The 21,487-nt window shown below is 37.4% G+C and overlaps 1 protein-coding gene across 1 annotated transcript in view; it reads right to left on the bottom strand.

Annotated features, from left to right (window-relative positions):
- Tup (LIM1_Isl and LIM2_Isl domain-containing protein tup) overlaps positions 1 to 21,487 on the bottom strand; it is a 72,428-nt gene that overhangs the window by 14,120 nt on the left and 36,821 nt on the right. The window contains exon 2 of the mRNA XM_076905413.1: positions 5,915 to 6,101. Coding sequence (XP_076761528.1) covers positions 5,915 to 6,101 — 187 coding nt within the window. The remainder of the gene's footprint in view (positions 1 to 5,914; positions 6,102 to 21,487) is intronic.

Below are 21,487 nucleotides of genomic sequence, written 5' to 3'. Positions count from 1 at the left end.
AGCGCATAAATTATCCGAACGGACACTCGAAATATCCGAGAACGGGAACGCGACGTAAAAACTCGAATCGCGTTTCTTCTTTCGTGGAAATTCGCTGGCAAAATTTATTTATTGTCCCCATTTACGTCGACTTGCACGCGCGTACGCGTACCCGCGAAATTTCACTCAGCCGCCGGGTCGGCTGGTTAATTATCGAGTTTTTAAGCTAATTGTGCTTGCAGCCCAGCGCTTGGTACCGTTTCGGGCAAACGAAACTAAATTGCATTCATTAGCGGAGCTTCCTAAATTGTCGAATTTTATTTAATAAACCGGGACACATAATTCCGGCCTGGCGACAGCCAGTTAATTATCAGTTACTCGAGTAGACATCAATATCGCGGACTTTTGCCGATAATTGAGTGGAGTCACCGCGATAACGTCGGTTTTTCGCGTACGGCACGCTGCGACGTGGTTCCATGGTGGTAAATGTCGGTAGGAGACGAAAAACTGCCAGATAAGCTGTACGATATTTAATGAATAACAACTGTATTGCACCAAGATAGCCATAGTATGACGAAATGTTTCTCTGTCCCATAAATTGCATTGTTTATGATAATTGCGTAAGTTGTATTACTGGTTATCGTGTTCTACCACAGAGTGTACATATATTGTTATATTCGATATGAGATTTCTACTAGATAAATGTACGAATGTCATTTGGGAAGTGTAATATAATATTCACATCGCATGATTGCAGAATTTATTTAATATGTTGCGCAATTTGAGAAGTTATTTGATATGTGGACAAAAGATGAGAAATTAGTTAAGAATTTTGTGTAATAAATTGTGTAATAAATGGTTGCCTTGTTTATTAATATTATAAATTTTTGTTAATGAGAAAGAAGAGAGCAGAATATTTTGCATATCATATTTTTTTATATTTTATATATTATCTTCGTTTAACAAGAAAAGTAGGTAAAATAAATTCCTCTGTAAACAAAGTTGCATGTTTTCTGTGAAAGCAAGTTACATTCTTCAATTTCACAAAGAATATAGTCATTAAACGCATTACTATCATTCATCGATACCAAAAGTAGATAAAATAAATTTCTCTGCAAACAAAATTGTATTTTTGCTATAAAAGCAAGTTACATTCTTCAGTCTCACATATATTGCGAACTAAGAACCACGACGAAACAAGTCAATAGACGCTATGATAACTCACAAGTTACTTCAAGATACTGCATACACACAATACTGAAACTGCATCAAGTACAAAGAAAATAAACGAAGGAAAAATCCACTTCCATCTAGGAAATAATTTACGCTCCAAAGCACGAGTTGCACGAAATATGCTCTGTCCGATAGGCAGAGAGGCGTACAATTATGACTCTGAGCCTCGTATAAACTATCGCGAATGAAAAAAATGCACGCAGTAGATGATCGCGAAAGGTGCAGAAAATAACTCGAGAGTCCGCCCTCGTTGCACTTATCGGCTCGATTGCGCAAACGGAACGGTGCTTGGACAGCTCGATTCGCGGGGCGAAAGATTTTTTCGCTTGAAATCTAGCGAACGATCCGAGGCCCATTACTTTCCGGCCGTCGACAACGAGATTTACTCGAAGACGGCTGCGCCCGTGTGGAACACCCAGAAGTGAACGTTTTACCCCACGGTTGTTTCGACTTTTCGTGCGCGGCGACAGAAACAACAAACAGGCGTCATCGGTGTCTCCCGTGGCTGGCAAATCCGTGTCGACCGGATACGCCAGTCTTCGTCGTCGTTACGGACGCGTTTCGACGTTTGACGGATCAATGCAAATAAACCGGCTGTTCCTGAACGAGAACAACTTCGCGGGGCGAGATCGCGACGATCGATGCACGGGGAGTCTTCCAAAGTTCTGCCTTTCTGCGCGGTGAGACGCCATTTTTTTCTTCCGTCGCGGCTCGAAGTCGTTGCACCGTTTCAAGCGACGTTCCTTGCGTCTACATTAGCGAACGTGTACGCGTTTGTTCGAGCCATTGGGAAATTACTATTCTCTCCTTTTCGCATTTTTTAACGTGCCACTTATTTGTTGTTCAATTGATGGTTGTTAGACGCGCGTCCAGTCTTGTTTCGCGAAGTGTCCGTCATGGCGACTGGTTATTTATTGCTCTTCTATCTTGATGATTCAGAGGTTCTGATACTGTTTGTCTCATAAATGAATTGCTATTTTGTTTACTTCTTCATAGGTATTTGGACGTATCTGTAATTTCTTGTTAAAAGAAACTAATACAAATTGCATTTTTAAATTGATACAATTATTAGAATTGATTATATATTATATGCTTGCTATTTCGTTTATTAAATATTAACGATATTTTTCGAATAATCAAAGAAAATTTAATACATCGAAATATACTTATATGTGTCAATGTTTCGAAAGGTTAATATTCGCGTGCTTTTGTGATTTTGGATTAAATAGTAGATAGAAGCTATGATTTTTAGATTAGATAGGAAGTATAATCGCTAAAAGAATTTACATATGGTCTAAACATGTTTCTTAATGTGAGAATGAAATTATCTTTTCAAAATTGTAGAAGATATTATTTAACTTGCGTCCAAAGTACCTTCAATAATTTTAATTTTATGGTAACTGTTCATCAGTTTTCACAAACTATTTTCGTTTTACTTATATTTGTGCCAAAAAATGCGGGAAACCTTGTCATCTTTTTGAAATCTTTCTCATTTTACTTATGAAGTTAATTAACAGCCATAAAAAATTGGACGCGCGTTTTAATTAAATTATTTTCTTCTTTTCGAACGCTCTCATTCATTATGTTATCTAATAATGGTACAACCAAAAGTTAGCTCTTTTTCGAGTTACACATTTGCAAAGAAGAATAATTCTTCAGCATTCGCAAAACTTCCTTTCCAGTTTCATTTGAATATTTTGTTAAAACCAGCTTGTCATTTGGATTTATCATTTTCGTAAACTCAATATCACCTGATGAGCTGGGTTATTACTGTAACAAATGATCGACATTGGCTTCGCACAAAATAAAATTCGAAAATAGTTCAAACAAGAGAAGTTTGCGCAAAATCAGCGTACAACGTTCTTCTTCTACTTTAAATTTACGTATCGAGTAGCTTAAGCGATCTTTTCGCGATAAATGTTAACCTTCGCACTTTGCTCTCACAAATGCTTTCGCAGAACGAAGTTCTACGTCACATCTTTGTTTCTTCATCTGTCACACCTGATTAAAGAACTGTTATGCCAGGCAGACGTCAGGAAGTAAAAACACGAGAAGCTTTTTAAGCGACAGCTGTTGAAGCGTTTAACCGAGGATACTCTTCTTCTCCCCCCTTACAGAATGTAAATTTATAAAATAAAATTGTAAATATATTCTTAAGAATAAAACTAACATGGCGTCTAAATTGAAACCTAGAGTAATAAATGTTGTGACAGTATTGTATCGATATCATATTGTCACAGTTCAGAATATAGACAGTTTTTGTTGGTCTCTTTAAAAAGTTCGTAGAGAAATATGAAAACATTTCTGACTTCGAATTTGTTGTTCGTTACATCTTGCAAATTATGATAAAAAAGAAATTATTTTGTATCCGCAATCCTAATCTAGAAAAGTCACAAAAAAGTTCAACTCTTTCTCAACAGTACTTACAACATAAGGGATAAAATTGAACAAATAATAATTCAAACACTTTCAGCAAATTTAGAAATTTCTCTCTGTTTATAAAAAAGGAAGTAATTGCAGGACTGACTCGTAGAATAACAGGGATTCAATTAAAGATATATTTGTTTATCCTCCAGTTTTGCATCCAAACCGGCCAAATTTGCTTATTTGTACTCTTCGCTTAATTCCAAGCCAAGAACTTACCCGCGAAACGAGAGGCACGAATTCTGTTTTTAATTCGTCGTAACCACGTGTGAACCACACTTTTTGCCACGGCTGCGTTTCGTGTGCAGACGGTGGCTTTTGCTCCGTATATGCCCAGATAAAAATACACCGAACGAACGTTTTGTCAGTTCGTACTTTCCTCGTCCCTATTTTTTCCCACCATTCGCTCCGTTCCGCTGTTTTCACGTATCGTTGCCCCTTTCTTTTTTTCTCTCGTCTCAGAATTCTCTCCAATCTCTATGTTGTTGCAAACGCGTATCAGGAAGAGCGAATCGCGTGCCATTTCCCGTCGCATCGGCCTGCGACGCGCTTTTCCATTTAATGTTTCGATTCGAGTGAATTATGCAGACAGCAGAGAAACGAGGATTCTCCTTAAAATATTTCATCGTTTCGCTGCTGAATGAAATTTCATTCTGCTTTTAAGAGTACGGTTTTACTAGAGATGGTTGACTCGAATAAGGATGTTATTCCATCGATTTAAATACCTCTCGTTTTAGTAGGGGATACAAAATCATTTCTACGGTAAAAATTGTTATTTAGTTATTTTTTGCGCTCGAGAGGCGATTTTAAGTTGCCATGGCGGCTCGAATTCTTCATCGACTGATTTTAAGTTTTGAGGTCTTACAAAAGTGAATTTCACGAGTGAAATTAGTTCGAATGAGGATAAATTTGTTTTTGAATTGTTTGAAAAACGATATTGATTGTGCTCGCGAAGAAATTGTGATAGAGAAAATGAAAGCTTGACATGGTGTTAGATTTAAGAAATTAGAAAATTAGAATAAATATGTAATGAATCTAGCAAAATATCACCAAAAATAAAATTCATATTCAGCGAAATAAAAATAAAAAAATATAAAATATCAATATAAAATCATTTCATGTGATCTGTAAGACACTCGTCACATACGAGCAAATTCATTTCGAGTTGCTACTTCGTCCCACCAAAAAAGTCGTCGAGTACGAAGAGTTAAAATCCAACAATTATTTTCTATTATATTTGATATCGTAATTCGTCTTTTGTTCTACTTTTTTAGGTTACAGTTTTAAAGTAACATTTAAGACTTTGGTGTCACGCATACAGTGTGCTAAGTTAACCCCTTCAAACCCAACGCACATTATAATCTACACTGGCTTAGAACCTCAATATCTAACTCAGAATATTAAAGTTGTAACTGCAACTATATGTACGCTCTAGCTTTAAGCATATTTATAATGCATCCACCTGTTTGAGTTTATTCGAAGCACATGATACTATTGGCGATGCATGAAATGGCGGGAAATTAAAGATCAATTCAACATCTAACTGTGAAATGCTAAAGTTGTAACTACAACTATATGTACGCCCTAACTTTAAACATATTTTTAATAAAAACTAGTACACTTTAAGCATATATAACTTGAACTATAACTTTAAGCATATTTTTGATAAAAACTAGTACAACGCATCCACCTGTTTGAGTTTATTCGAAATACATGATATTATTGGTGATGCATCAAATGGCGAGAAATCAAAGATCAATTCAACATCTAACTGTGGAATATTAAAGTTGTGACTACAACTATTTATACGCCCTAACTTTAAGCATATTTTTAATAAAAACTAGTACACTTTAAGCATATATAACTTTAACTATAACTTTAAGCATATTTTTGATAAAAACTAGTACAACGCATCCACCTGTTTGACTTTATTCGAAATACATGATATTATTGGTGATGCATCAAATGGCGAGAAATCAAAGATCAATTCAACATCTAACTGTGGAATATTAAAGTTGTGACTACAACTATTTATACGCCCTAATTTTAAGCATATTTTTAATAAAAACTAGTACACTTTAAGCATATATAACTTTAACTATAACTTTAAGCATATTTTTGATAAAAACTAGTACAACACATCCACCTGTTTGACTTTATTCGAAATACATGGCATTGTTGATGATGCACGAAATCAATGCAAAAGATCAGATCCGAAAGGGCTACTGAAAACACAATTTTTCGATCTTAACGGTAGATACTTGAAATTGTTCGTTACCTGACGTAATCACGCTTGCAGTACGTTTTCCCATCCCGCACGAAGCAGGTGCAGTGCTCGTCCAAAAATTGCTGGCACTCCGCGCATTTCAAACACGCAGCGTGCCATTCCAGATTCGGCGCTACTCGCAGAATCCACTGGTCGTGGATTCGCCCGCCGCAGCCCACGCAATGCGAACTTGTGCCTTCTGCGAAAAAAAGATCGAACCTCTTTTAAATCCACGCACTTGCCTGCCGGCGCTTTGATTAGGCTAAACGCGCGCGACGCGTCGACGAAATTTCGATTTGCCAATCGGACGATTGCAACATGGCGCGCGTGGGGATGTAACGGAATAAAGATTTCGTAATTAGAGTTTACATTGATTCTTTACATGAAATGTAAACATAATTTTACTACGTTTCTACGTTGACTTTTTGCAGAGTAGCAAACATTATATTTATTAACCAGTTAACTGTGGACTTTAGTTTGAAAAGATCAGCACAGGGTGCGGAATTAAATACAAGCAACGACGTGTATACACGTCGAACGCAGGGCAAATGGTACTATTATACATTTTACGAAAAATTTTTATTCGTCAAATAAACTAACAATTCGTTTCTGAAAACATTATTCTCACTAAAAGCTTGAAAATTGCCAAAAAATAATAAAATAATAAACAAGAAAAATAAGAAAATACGTATTGGTAATATAAAGGCAACATACCACAAAATAATATTCTTATTACATTTTATTGAAATTTCGAGTTTTTATAGTGAATGGTAATTTTTTATTTTACACGACGAGTATACACGTCAAACGCATCGCAGTAGAGGTTTCGTCCGACGAGTATACACGTCGAACGCACTTGACTGGTTAAGTCGAGTTTTACAGAATTTAAGTTAGATATTTGTGAATTGTTACGACATCTTCTTTCGTCTTCTCGCCATTACAATTAATTTATATCAAATACGATGTGTACCATGGAAAATAGTATTAATTCTCAGATGTACAAGAAATAGGTTATGTAATTTTCTTTGGTTTGTTTATTATCGCGAGTGCTCGCTGTATAAAACGGTGTAAAGTATCACACGGACGCAGCCTACGCGGGTGCATTGAAATACATTTCGAGGCGTACAATATGACGAAGATTCCGCGACTGAATGTTTATTGTTGAACGAACGTCCTTTTGAGTATCTAGGCGAAACAACCTCCCACCATTCTCGTGCCCATTGTTACGGGGCGGAATAGAAAACGCGTAGGTTGCCGCCGCGTCATTTTAGCCGCCGATGCGGACACTTCTCCGCGAAAATTGCAGTCATCATCTTTTGTTCCGGTGAGTGGGATGCGTAGAAAAAAGCGGCCGACTCGAGATCTCGCCGAGTGGCTATTGATAAGTTTCGACGCGCGAAGGGAAACAATAGAGGGCCCCATTGCTCGACGGAACCGATTTACTCCCGCGACTCGCGACTCGCGAGGGGTGCGACTGGAAATCGAATTCTTCGCGAGAACTTTTACACTCCAAACTGTCCAGCAACGGTTCCCTCGCTTTATTTTATCAAACTTTCGTGTTTTATTGCCTTTTTAAGTAATAATGGTAGTCGTAGATTTATTAGAAAGAAGGATATTCGAATGTTTCTGCGAGCGTATTCTAGTTTGGAATTATAAATAAGATTGTTGTTTAATCGTTATTCTTTAGGATTATCGTTTCATTGGAATTTGTAGCTGTAGATATTGAAATCCCAAATGTAGAAGTATTATTCGGATAAATTGTTTGTCACTGATGGAATGCGTAAGATGGATGCATCGATTCCAGAAGCTGTATATTGTGTACGACACTGTTATAAATTATTATATGTTTTGTTGAAATCTTACATGTATTATCAAAATTGTATTTCTATTTGTTTTTCAAATGGAGACTGTATTTTGCTCATCAAAAAAGACTGACATGCCACATCACACAGTAGTTACGTACCAACATTTTTACAAAGGGTCCATAAATTAGCTATATCGCATGTATATTTATTTATGAAAGTCTTCGATCTTCAAATCTATCTATTTAATTGTCAGGTATTAACCACTTGCTTCACAACTATGCAGTGGCTATTCATATTATAGTTACAATAATTCATAGTTATTTACTGCTCTCAATATTGCGTTACAAAATCAGCAAACAAAAATATTATACATACTCTATATTCACCAATCCTTTGGCAACAGAAACTACGCTCAGAGTTTGAATTACAGATTCCTTAAACCACGTTCTGCCTTTATTTCACATGGATCACAATCTCCACCATGACAGCGACTCGTGTTTATGAAGTAAGCAGCTATGACTAACCTACACTCTCTGTTTTACCTATGTAATAGCACAAAACTCAAAATGAACGAAAGAATTGACTTATCGCGCCAACTAACGCATGTTCTATTTAACAAACTGCTGTGACGCTGATCTTGGGAAGGAAAACGACTCTGTCATCTCGTCATCAAATCATACACGACTTTTTTACTGAACAAACACACAATAAATGACAAATAACAAACAACAATCAACCATCTTATAACACGATTAATTCGTACCACGTTATATGAAAACCACGCTCTAAGAAACTCAAAAGTAAGTAAAACATAAACTAATATTCGTTCTGCGTTACACAAAAATTACATTCTCAGAGGACCAATTAACAATGCATACCATTACAAAATAAAATCCTATATATATATATATATCTTAGCACACGTATAAACTTAAAATACCCATCGCAACTTTCGCTCCACGTTACATGAAACCCATGTTATAATCGTACCGCGTTACAGGATAAGGATGATCAACTATATCCACCTAAAAACATCTCACCAAACACGATCAACATTCTCAATATACAAAAGCACGGTAGCCAAAAAAGAATAAGAACCAAAGTAGCGCAACGTCTGAAAATCTCCTGGCAGCACCCTCCCTGACCTCCTCGAGCGTGCACCGAAGCGCGGCGGCATTCCCGTTTATCCAAACATCCTAAAAGCACCCCGTATATACATCCCAGCGAGCGTTCTGAACGGGTCCGGCCGGATCGAAGAAGAATGCCAGCAATCAGCGAGTCGGAGGGAAAACAAAAAAAGGGCAGGAGTGCAGGGAGAGAGAGAGAGAGAGAGAGTAGCGGGCGTGGGTGCCTGGTGAAAACGGTGGCTGGGCCACTGGCGGGTGCGTCTGTCGGAAATTACGTAGGTACGGCTGGGAGAGCGTGTCGGGGCGCGTTTGCGCGGTAGGGACGCGAAAGGAACCCTGACAAGGGTAGGAAGCGTACGCGGACGGGATGGAGGGGACCATCAGGCGAACCCAGAAGGACGAACAGGGGACGAAGCTGGGCGGTACGGAGCTCAGCCTGGTAGCACGAAACTCCGCCCAGATCTATGCGGTGGTGAAGACCGTCGAGTCGCCGCGCAGCTTCTTCCTCTTCGGCCGTGAAACGCGAAACACGTTTCCACTCGACTCGAGGCAGCCGACCGAGCAGCGTTATCGGCTGGTCTGGGCTTGCCTTCTCGGATGCCCGATAAATTTCGCCGCGTCGTTCCGCGTCAGCCCCTCCGCAGCTCTTCCTAAATCCGACGCCTGCCACAATACCGTGCCTAACCTATCGATTCCTCCGCCCGTCCCCTGCCCCTTCGTTATTTATTCCGTTCGTGTAAATATAGATTCTGTTCTCTTTTAGGAAGAGAGAGGGAGAGAGAGATTCGTATAGAGACGACTGCAATGAAATATAACGATGATATTGTTACGAACTTTTGAGGCGATGAATGGAGAGACTGGTTTGTGGGTATTGTTAATCGACGCTCTGCTTGGTGATCTATGAATTTGGAACACCGTGGTGAAACGTGTTCTTTTCTTCGAATATTATTGGTACGGTGTATTTGAGTTGACGAGAAAGTTATTTAGGTTTGTATGAGTAGATAGCGTTATGCTTGGTTTGCTCTTCTTCTGTTTCGAGGTTATCACTTTTTTTAGTTTCAGAGTTGGTGGTTGACAGTTGTAAGTTGTAGAAACAAGTTTCGTGTGATTTTAGTCAATTTTAATATGGAGTGCAAATATAAATATCTTCCATTTTATTATACATAGTCCACTTTTTTATTTTCATAAAGACAACTAATTTTAATCGCGACTCGCTACTGTTCTGAACTTAATGATGACAAAATGGAAGCCATAACTGAATCGAATCGTCGTATAACTGTGCGAGAACATTCAAAAAGGTTAAATGTATCGCATACAAGAATTGAAAATCACGTAAGATGTCTTGGACTCGTTAAAAAGCTTGATAATCGGGTTCCACGTTAATTGAAATAAATTTATTTGAGGCAACGCATCAATATTTGCGATACGCATTCGAAACGTAATACAATCGGTCCTTTTTCGAAACGAATTCTCACTGGTGATGAAAAATGGATCCGTCCACAATAACATTAATCGAAAAAGATTGCGGTCCAATACATAGAATGTAAAAGTGAAGCGTTTTATCGTATGCGTGTATGGATTTAGTTGTTTGCTTGTTGTTTAATTATGTAAACGGCAGTTGACGGATCGATTCGCGATTTCGCGTGTCAGTAGCCGCATAATGAGTCGAATTAATTTGTAGGCAACCGATTTTGATGCCAGTCCCGGGAGCATCCTGGTTAATTTTAAAGAAATCAGCATCAATTTTGCATTCCAGACAAACTGTAATACTCCTTTACGCTTGCTATCAATCTTCCCTTAACTTTCTGAACGAATAAAATAAATAAAGGTCTCTTAAATTCCATATAATTAAAATATATGAACAACTCTTCCAGCATTTTTGGTAGATTCGAATTAAAAATGTTACACGTCTTGGTTGATTCGATATCGGTTGTTTTAAAAAATTTAAGATTCTACGCACAGATATTTATAAAACAGCGATAGTCTTTTCGCATATTTCTTCACGTACAATCGAGAGAAGTTATTCAAATTGATGGTTTGACCTTCCATAAATACAAGGTTATTGCCACTACATTCGAGACATTTCATTTTTTATATCATCGCTTGTATTACAAATACTTTCCATGTCTTCTGATTGCGATTTCTGTTTACTTCATATATGCAACCCTGGGGGAAAAGGAGCTAAAAGAATGTACACGGAATGCAAATGGCGGCGTCAGAGGCTTTCGTTGAAACGTCGAACAGGAGCAGGGTCGTCAATTTGAATTCCTCCATTAGAATGTCAACGAAACAAGTCGTTAAATACAAGGAAAATAAAGAACTATTACCTCGGTCCAATTAGAGCGCACGTGGAGTGGTTCTTTTGTAACGAGCGTATAACAAACGAGCCAAAATCAGTAGTGACCTTTCCGTTCGTAATATACCACCAAGTATGTTAGAAAAATTGGTTAGATAACTCTTTTAACACATCTTGTGGACACAAAATACGACAGAGTGACTTGTAAAATCGAATACAAGATGATTTTACGAATAAAGCTGATTTCTATCGTAGAAGAAATGTTATACAACATTTTTTTGCGAATCGAAGTAATTATTAACTTTGTCAGCGTTCGACTGAATTAATATTATTTTAAATAACGTCTTACTTAGTGAAATTAGTAATACGTGCGAAGAATATTTAATATAAACGAAATGAACTGCTTTTGGGACAATTTACAAAAATTACTGAATATTCGAATAGAAGGGACAAATAGTTTTCAGAAAATAAAACGATAAGAGAAAATCAAATTCGAATAGAAGAGACAAACGGTTTTCAGGAAATAAAACGGGTCAAAAAAGTATATCCAACAGTAAATATTTCTTCGAAAGGTAATTATAGGCACTTGGAGACATAGATAACGAAACAGGACAATTGTTTAAAAATAACGGTATAATGGTTACAGAAATTATAGTTGGAGTCGAGTTAAGATATATAGTATCAGGTGTTGCCAAATTATGAATCATCGTGAAAATAAATCGAAATGCATTCTACTGTGTATACGGTTTTGCGAAGCTTGTTGTAACCTTCCGTTTGTTAAAGAGGACTATAAATGTTACGGATGAAGTGTAGAAGGCAATCAGTATTATAGAAAGGTACATTTATGCGAGCAACTGAAGTCTAATGATTCTCGATATGCATAAGAAATTATAATGCTGACGTGGAACGTCGCGTGTATACGATATATTATAATTGTACTGTACATGTTAATTGTACACAATGTAGTCTCAATGACACAGGAAAGTTTCCACTGAGAAATGTCTTTAAACTAAATTATACAGTTGGACATTTGTCTCATACGGGAAACTTGTCTAACAATTGCCTGCATATGATACTCAAAAGCTTAATATTTTTTATTACTATTCTTTTTATTCTTATGTTAAGCCAGAAATGTAATATCTTCAGTTGTGCTTATTATAATAAATATATTATAATTATAGGTTTTTTTATCGTTATACTATTTTAAAGCCTGTGAAACATTCAAATGAAACAATTGGTGAAAATATCATTCGATATTTTATACACATATGTATATTATATTTTATAAAATAGTCTACAGCTTTTTGGACTAGCAAGGAAGAATTTTTAGCGTTCATATATAGATAGCGTCGTGACGTTTTTGAAAATCTTCCGTCAGGGTTATGATTTTTTTCTTTTAACAGGTTTGGATACGAGCAAAGTGCACACAATTTTGTTTGCATCTAGTTCAACATTTGTACATAAAGAATGAATCTTATTTCACACTACAAAACCGAAAATACTTTCCTACAAATCCAATATATAGATCGCTTCACTCTAACTATTATTGTACTTACATTAAAACAAATTCTAAATGCACAGACCTATATTAATTTTAAATAGCATATCGAAGTATCAATACATTATCGATCCTCTTTCAGCGATCGATTTCTTCTTACTTTCACAGTAGTTATTTCTATTTTACACTAAAAATGGACGATGGTTATATCACCACAATATCTTGTATTTAAAATTGAAGTCTACAACTGCGATTCATTTCCTACGAAATCGATGACACGACAAAAGATTATCCTGAAAACCGTTCGATCTTTTAATCCGCATCGCTCGTCTCGTTGCGACGCCGCGCGGACGAAGCGCAGAAGCGTCGCGATGCGTTTCCATTCCGCGAAATCTGAACGCGTTTGCACACATTACAATAAACGGAACAACGTTGTATTGTTATGAAACAAGCAACGACATTTACCACTGGTCGCTGTGCACACGTGCGCCGCGTACTCTCTGTAATTTGCATTGCTCTTTGATAAGTGCAAGTACATCGCGGCATGTGTCAAGCCGGTGGTGCGCGCGATAAAAAACGATATCTGCGATTCGCGACGGTAACCTCTTTCTCTGGGCAACGAGTTTAAATGGCAGCTAGAATCTTTAATGCCCGTAAAAAGTTCCAGCGGACGCTGTTCGCGCACTGACGGCTGTCGCAGCCACGTGCGAACGTAAAACGAATCTATTTTGTTTCACCTGAAGCTAGATGCAATTATGTATCCGTGTAACAGACTTTTTATGCGTGATAACAAGTTTTTTTACCTGTGTGTATAGCTACATATGGTAGCTATTAAATATTCGATTGAAACGAGACGTTATAAATTGAGACTTTGAAGCATTGATTGGTTCAACACAGTCAACGAAGTTGGGTTCTGAAGTTTTAAACTGTCATTGTACTGTAAATTGAAGATGTGTAGGCAGAAACTTTGAAAAATATGAAGAAATGTTTCATTTGATATTCTGTGCGTTAAAAAGACATTTAATGTTACTCTATTGAAAAATTTGTTAAAAATCGATTAAGCAGCCTAAGTTCGTAATCGAGTCACAATCTGATTCATTTAAACGCTCTAATGGTGTCCATTTTTGCAACACAGAAAATTGAAATTTTCAAGCGTAATTCAAATGATTTTAGCGCGGAGTGATATAATATCTAGAGTTGTGGAACGATTGCAAAGATTTAATCTTCGTAACAGTCAGTAGAGCACACCAAATTATTCTACGACGTCGTATAATTACAAACTCAGCCACGATTCAATTAACTTTGCCGTTCGATAACAGTAGCAATACTAATTTAGTTGCGACACGTTTTCATGTTCTTAACAGCACCATAAACTCGCATATTTCCACTCTAAACTTGCAACTACAATGATGATCAAAAAACAAGTGTACCACGCATCGATCGCAGCGACCTGCACGCGTAGCTTAACCTAAAAATTCTATGCTTCATTATGAACAAAAGGTAGCATAAACCCGCGATGAATTTCGTTTCCACGGAATGCGTACATTTCGCTCGCGACGTAACAACTTGGAGAACTGTGCTCTTATCGAGTATACAAAGTTGTAGTTTCGAGGCGTACGCTTAGCTCGACAAAAATAGAGGCGGGACAATAAAGGAACCGCGAAGAAATTCCTCTTGGACAATGTAGCGCGCGCAAGCGTCCTCCGCAGCGAAAAGGAATAAAAGGAGGTGAGAGAGGAATCGAACGGAGCTACGATCACCGTTAAAATCGTGTATGCGATTAGAAGCGGGGGTGGAGAGGAAATATGGAGAACGATCCGTGATACTGTAAGTTTTACGACGAGGCTGGGGCGTCTTGCACGGCTTCCGACTTGACGAAATTTCACCTCGAAAAACCGGTAAAAAACGGGGCCCCGTGGAACGTTTCCCAACCGGTTGGGAAATAAGAAGAACGTCCGCGTCGTACACGATACCGCGGATAAGCTTGCAGATAAGCGCTCGTCCTTTTTGCCTACGCCCTCTCTCGCTTACAGCCAGATGTAAATGCGCATGGAAAAGGGTTCAGATTTACGGTCACCCTGGAAGGTCTCAACCGCGCGCGGATAAGATTTAAGGAAAGGGAGAACCGATCGAATGAGAATAGAGTGGACAAGCAGTCGTCCTGCTATGGATAAATATTGACAATGTAAATGAGCAATAATGAAATCGAGCGCGCAGAATTTCCATCGTATTTTTTTCAAATACGCGAACAATGGAAATTGTGAGAATCAAAGGTGAAATCAACGGTGCTGGATTATGAAATGTAATTTGAGAATTCCTGTTGTGATGTGATGAAATACGATTTCAAAAGGATCGTAATTTTATTAATTCAGCGAGTCGAATTAATTTTATTAACGAGGGATAATACTGTATTGTAAGATAAGAGAATATTTATAGGTTTTTGCAATAGTTTGTTATCGAAATATTACAGTTTTTGTTATTTATATATATTAATTACGTGTCAATGTTACTCTGATTATAAAATAACATTATTGGATGTGTAAAGATATTATTAATAATCAAAATCCAACTATCTTATGATAACATTAATTTCCATATAAATTTATGAAATTTCTACTTCATTCATTCCTTTTATTAAAAATAAGTTTATGGATGTTGCTCCCTATTTTCGGATATTCGAATTTTAAGCACTTTCTTTTGAATATTCCCTCACTATTAACTGCAAAAAAATATATTCATGAAGAATTCATTTAAAACTCTTCAATCTTCCTTTTCCGTAACTTTTATCTCTGCAAATGAAATTAGTTTCTTTTCGATACTTAAGAAGTGGCTGCACCTCTTCCGATATCCACTTTTCGTATTGATTTGGTATTTCTACGATTTCGAAGATAGTTCGGCTATATAGCTCGGCGAAGTAAATTAACTTAGATCAATTTGAAGGCAAATTGATTGCTGTATCTATTTCTAGATAAGTGGCAGCAAATCGCAGAAGGCTTTTAAAAACAATCCAATTTTGTAAATCGTATCGTTTCAAAGGACGTGAGATGTATTAAGTATCTCGATAAAAGGTAGAAGAAAAATGAATTTCAATACGCACATCTTAAAAGTGGATATTTAACAAACTCCAATGATTAAACTAAAATAATTATTTTTCACAAAATTATGACTACTTCTGCAATATGAAATCCATTGTGTAAAAAACGATAAGTTCTAAAAAGAAATAATAAATTCTGACATACACAACAATTTAAGAGATACCATCAAACAATAGAGATGTCGCATCAGAACATCAGAAACATAAATCTATTTTCACAAAGGAACATCGTTTTCCACGCTATACATAGACGCATCGCGAAACGTTCCCTGGAACGAGCGATCGCGACTGAAATTCCCCAGACGACAAGGTAGAAATCGCGCAGCGTTGAAGCGCGTTAAAGTTACTCGCCGCGCATAATTATCCGCGTGGCTCGCGCGCTGCGATAGCGTGGCGAGGTACAAAGTATAGAAGTTGACAAACGAGCCGGCTTCCAGGGCAGGCGAAAATCGATCATTTCTACCGGATCCCGGGTTTACAACACCGTATAGACCCGTGACGCTCGCGACCACCATGAAGATCATCCCGAGGAGGCTGCGGATAAGGTCAGGACGGCAGAACCGGGACCAAGGGGGCACTGGCGAAGCGGACGGGGCGAGGAGGTGGAGGGGCAAGGGCAAGTTCGGTCAGGATCAAAGAGATTCGAACGAGAGGAGAGTGTCGGCGGCGTCCCATTAGCTCCCAGAGACGACAACCAGCTCGTATCTTCGAGAGCTGCCCGTGCACCGATACACCGATGCACCGAACGCTGCAACGACGCGCCACCTCTCGCTCTTTCCCTCCGTGTCTCATAAATATGGAACGCGCACGAATTTATGATGCCTGCCCGCGGTGACGAATTCACCACCGACGCCTGTCACGCTCGATGTTCGCTCGCTACTATTGCTGTTGGTGTCTCTGCTTTTTTGTAGTTTCTGTATTTTTCTTTTTCCTTTTTTTTTTTAGTGGAGAGACTTGGATTTGTATGGGTGGAGTGTGTAGGACCAGCGGAACTTTGTTTATTCGAAGGTATCGAGCGACAAAGTTGAATTATAGAAGTTTAATTGCTACTTTTGTCGGGTAAGTTATCAGCTAAGTTATAAGATGATTTACTTAAAAATTGGTGTCTCTGCTTTTTTGTAGTTTCTGTATTTTTCTTTTTCTTTTTTTTGGTGGAGAGACTTGGATTTGTATGGGTGAAGTGTGTAGGACCAGCGGAACTTTGTTTATTCGAAGGTATCGAGCGACAAAGTTGAATTATAGAAGTTTAATTGCTACTTTTGTCGGGTAAGTTATCAGCTAAGTTATAAGATGATTTACTTAAAAATTGGTGTCTCTGCTTTTTTGTAGTTTCTGTATTTTTCTTTTTCTTTTTTTTGGTGGAGAGACTTGGATTTGTATGGGTGGAGTGTGTTGGAACAGTGGAACTTTGTTTATTACAAGGTATCGAGCGACAAAGTTGAATTATAGAAGTTTAATTGCTACTTTTGTCGGGTAAGTTATCAGCTAAGTTATAAGATGATTTACTTGAAAATTGGTGTCTCTGCTTTTTTGTAGTTTCTGTATTTTTCTTTTTCTTTTTTTTTTTAGTGGAGAGACTTGGATTTGTATGGGTGGAGTGTGTAGGAATAGCGGAACTTTGTTTATTCGAAGGTATCGAGCGACAAAGTTGAATTATAGAAGTTTAATTGCTACTTTTATCGGGTAAGTTATCAGCTAAGTTATAAGATGATTTACTTAAAAATTGGTGTCTCTGCTTTTTTGTAGTTTCTGTATTTTTCTTTTTCTTTTTTTTTGGTGGAGAGACTTGGATTTGTATGGGTGGAGTGTGTTGGAACAGTGGAACTTTGTTTATTCGAAGGTATCGAGCGACAAAGTTGAATTATAGAAGTTTAATTGCTACTTTTATCGGGTAAGTTATCAGCTAAGTTATAAGATGATTTACTTAAAAATAGACCTTTAAAGAAGTGAAAAACATTTTTCAAAAATTTTTAGATATTCGTCGTACCGATCTTAGGGAGTTTTGAACATTTTCATCCTTCCATTTTGCCTGGAATGCTTTAAATTGCTTTAAGAAGCAATATTTGCCAGAGAAAGTTTTAGCGATTCGAAGATAATGATTGAAAATTGAATAGATTTCATTAGAAATTTTCGCTTGGTTAAATCCGTTTAGAAGCAGAAACGCGATACTCGTTGCGACTACCATTGAAAATCGCTTTAGTTCAGACTTTCACATGGTACGACATTGAAACGTCAGGTAAAGTGGTTCCCGCGCGTAATTTAAAACGGGCAATTATAATCACATCGCGTGTCACGGTTCTGACACTTGGAGACGCGCGATTAAAAGGGCTGATAATAGAGGGATCGACGATAAAACACGCGATATTGCTTAATACTTATCCTACGCGGTGGTATTATCCGCGGGTCTCGCAGGGGGACATGAAATTCAAATCGACGACCTTTGCGCTGTTTGAGCAAACTCGATGCGTAACGACGGAAACTCTTCGCGTGTTTTCAAAGTCTTATCGACAAACTCGTTAAGAAGGTAAATAAAGAGGCTTGCCAATTACCGAGCGCGAACCACCGAAACGCGTCTACCGTCGAGAGAAAATCGCATTTCGAACGGGTTTGTAATGTATGCGGTAATAATGAATGCTTAATTAAATTTTACCTTGCATCGGGCATATTGTACGATTTCTGAAAACTATGAATAATGCATGCGCCTCGCGTACCACTTCCAGTTCGACTTTGTTTATAAGATACCTTCTCCGCGTTCTCTGCGCCTTTCCGTTGCGACTCCGCTGCGATCTTCGACGTTCGTTCGATTCGAATCTAACCTTAGCGTTTTCAAAATTCCCGCCGTCTCGAGAATTAATTTCCTTAATTGCTGATAACAATTTGTCTCGAAATTACAGGAAAAGAAGAAAATAACAAAAATTGTATCACTGCCATCGCGCGAATTGTTAGAAGATTTGTAAACGTATAAATGAAGTGTATTAAAATGCAGATGTGCAACATTACAATTTCAAATGATTTTGTACTGTAATTAGCAGGTTACTTGATAGTAAACTAATTTAGATAAAAAGAAAAAAGCGATTACTCGCGTTGCACACGAAAAATATCTAAACTATCTTCAATTCTAATGCAAATGTTTGTAACCTGTTCGTATAACGTTTAGTTAACAATTCATATAAAGCAAATCTCGAACAAAGCATACACGCGTGCGTATAAAATTCTCTTCAATTTAAGATAACACAGAGTTACGAGATATCAAGATTATTGCGATGAAACTTCAAATTTCATTGTGAATCTAATATATTATTTAAAGACCGACGTGTCGTGTATTTGAATTGATCGTTAATTGGATTTTAACGAGATCTCTGGACATTTTATTAACTCGAGCAGTTGTCGAACAATTATCTGATTGCTCGATGAATCGTGTCGCGACAATAAATTCTTAGATCGAGCGATAAATTGTTGATAGTTATTCATAGGAACGTGATACGCGGGTCGTAATTATGAGGCGAGCGTACAGATATAATAAATCGGACGGATTGCCGGCGAAATGGATCGTGGAACACGAAAAAAGAATAATAACGATAAGCGGGATAAAATCTTGAGCGGGAAAAAGAAGGAGCGCGAGAGCTGGGATTTTTAGGGTGCATAGCTGACTACTGGTTGAACGTGGGTGGCGAATCATCGTCAGATTTAAGATCACCTCGATACACTTCTCATGCGTCTTGGTTTCTTTGCTGTTACAACTGTCTTTATCATTATAATGCGCGTACACGTTACGTACATATCTTCATTTAAATATTTACCGCACTGCGATTGCAAATATAGCCAACATTATATTTTTAGAACACCACGTAGATACTGTTCATGAATTATTTAGACTTTAATGTTTAAACTGTTTGAATTGTTCGGATTTTTCAATATTTACAGATTTTTTTCATTGAGAGAATGTAGCTGATGATTCGTTGCATAGAAGAATCAATGATAGATACATATGTGTGCGTTTATGATTTCATATTATCAGAGTATTTTGTTTTTATTGTTGAAAATTTCTGCAGTGAACAGTGACTACAACAGATTTTAATATATTTTTATCGTTTAGAATAAGAATAGAATGTTAAATATGCATATGCAATGTCAGTGTCCTTCAACCTTCTGTCATATTTATCACATTCCGCTTTATTTTAACCAGTACTGCAATCTTATTCTATGCTATATCGGTATCGTTACTGTAGCGAAAGGCTTTTAGCAAAATTGCGAGTCTCAACCTTAAAACTCTTTGTTACAAATATCGTTTTCATATAAAAAGTACTTTATCTTCAGAATTTCGACCCAAATGGAAGCATAAAAATATACAAAATTGATTAAAATGGCGAAACACTGTCCAAGATTCTTTGCGAATAAGAATTCTTTACTCCAACCATCTCCACTTAATCAAACTCCCAATTACACCAAAATAATACATTCAATTACTATTTAGAAAGCACCATTTAATTCTGTCCTCATTTAAATTACCTATTTCCCCTAAAGCATTCAAAACAGTAAAATTAAAAGACCCAAATACAACCACGAAGCCTTTCCACCAGCGTTTCATTATTAAACACGATTGTTGAACACCGGGCAAGCTCTGGTGTGAGCCGATTCCTCCTCTAATGGACACGTTAACGTGTAAACGAACCTTCATTGCCTCCTGACACAGCTACTACAGCAGTATTTCATTAGTGAAAGTCGATAAGCCCAGTTTTCTATTCTCACTGTTTCGTAGACGGTTGTCGAGGATAAATCGCATCCTCGTTTCCAGCCTGCGACACGATTCTCTTCCATCGAGAACCAGGGACGTTTCCGGCGCGATCGTGCCGCGTCTCGTTTTGTAATCCGCACTTCCGAGAACCGCGCACGGTTTAACCCTTGACGGTGGGGGCCGTGTAAAAAGTCCTGAATTTAGAACAGGTAGATAAGACGGTGAAGAGGGGTACAAAAATGAGAAGGCACATAAATAGAGCAAGAGGGCCGCCGCGAGAGTGACGCTGGGGCAGATAGAGGCGTGAAAGAGGAAAAAATAGAGGTGGTATCTTAGGGCAATGCGTTGCGCTGATGGAGAACAGCGAGACGAAAAGGAAATACGATTAAGAATGTTCGACTAGCTGACAGAGGCTTCGACGTCGATTAGGACAGTCCTCGAATTCTTCTGATCGAGGTTAACGTAATGTTAACGTGTAATGTCACGATGGACATTTGTACAATTAACAATTGATTTTAGTCGAATTTTTTTAGTGAAATTTGACAGACTTTTTTTAATAAAATAAGCGTAGCTGATAATTCATTTAATAGAAAAATTAAGTTAGGTTAACCTTTTTAAGGAGATTGACGGATTATAATTTTCTATTATAATCAAATTTTATTGTTGAGAGATTCGATAGCAAATAGTTAATTCTTCTAACAGATTTTAATTCTTTTATTACTTAAAATAATCTTGATTATAAAAAAGCTGAATGTGCACATACAATGTCGATCTCAAGAAGTTTCAGTCACTAGTGTTTCTACTTTAATTAAACAAAATTAATTGTTATGACTTACGTTTAATTATGGACAAAATTAAGTACTTAGATGTTGAGGATTCTGTCGCTGACATATCGACAGTTCCATTGTTAACAATTCATTTGAAAGGTCTTACTGTTTGGAAATAAAAATTCATTTTATCGGAATCCTTTCATTTTAATGCTAATCGTTCCTTCCTTTCTGCTATTTTTCTTTGGATTTACTTAAAATTA

The sequence above is a fragment of the Xylocopa sonorina genome, chromosome 12, assembly GCF_050948175.1.
Source record: "Xylocopa sonorina isolate GNS202 chromosome 12, iyXylSono1_principal, whole genome shotgun sequence".
In the NCBI taxonomy this organism is placed as follows: Eukaryota; Metazoa; Arthropoda; class Insecta; order Hymenoptera; family Apidae; genus Xylocopa; species Xylocopa sonorina.
This window is presented reverse-complemented; position numbering and strand designations above follow the sequence as displayed.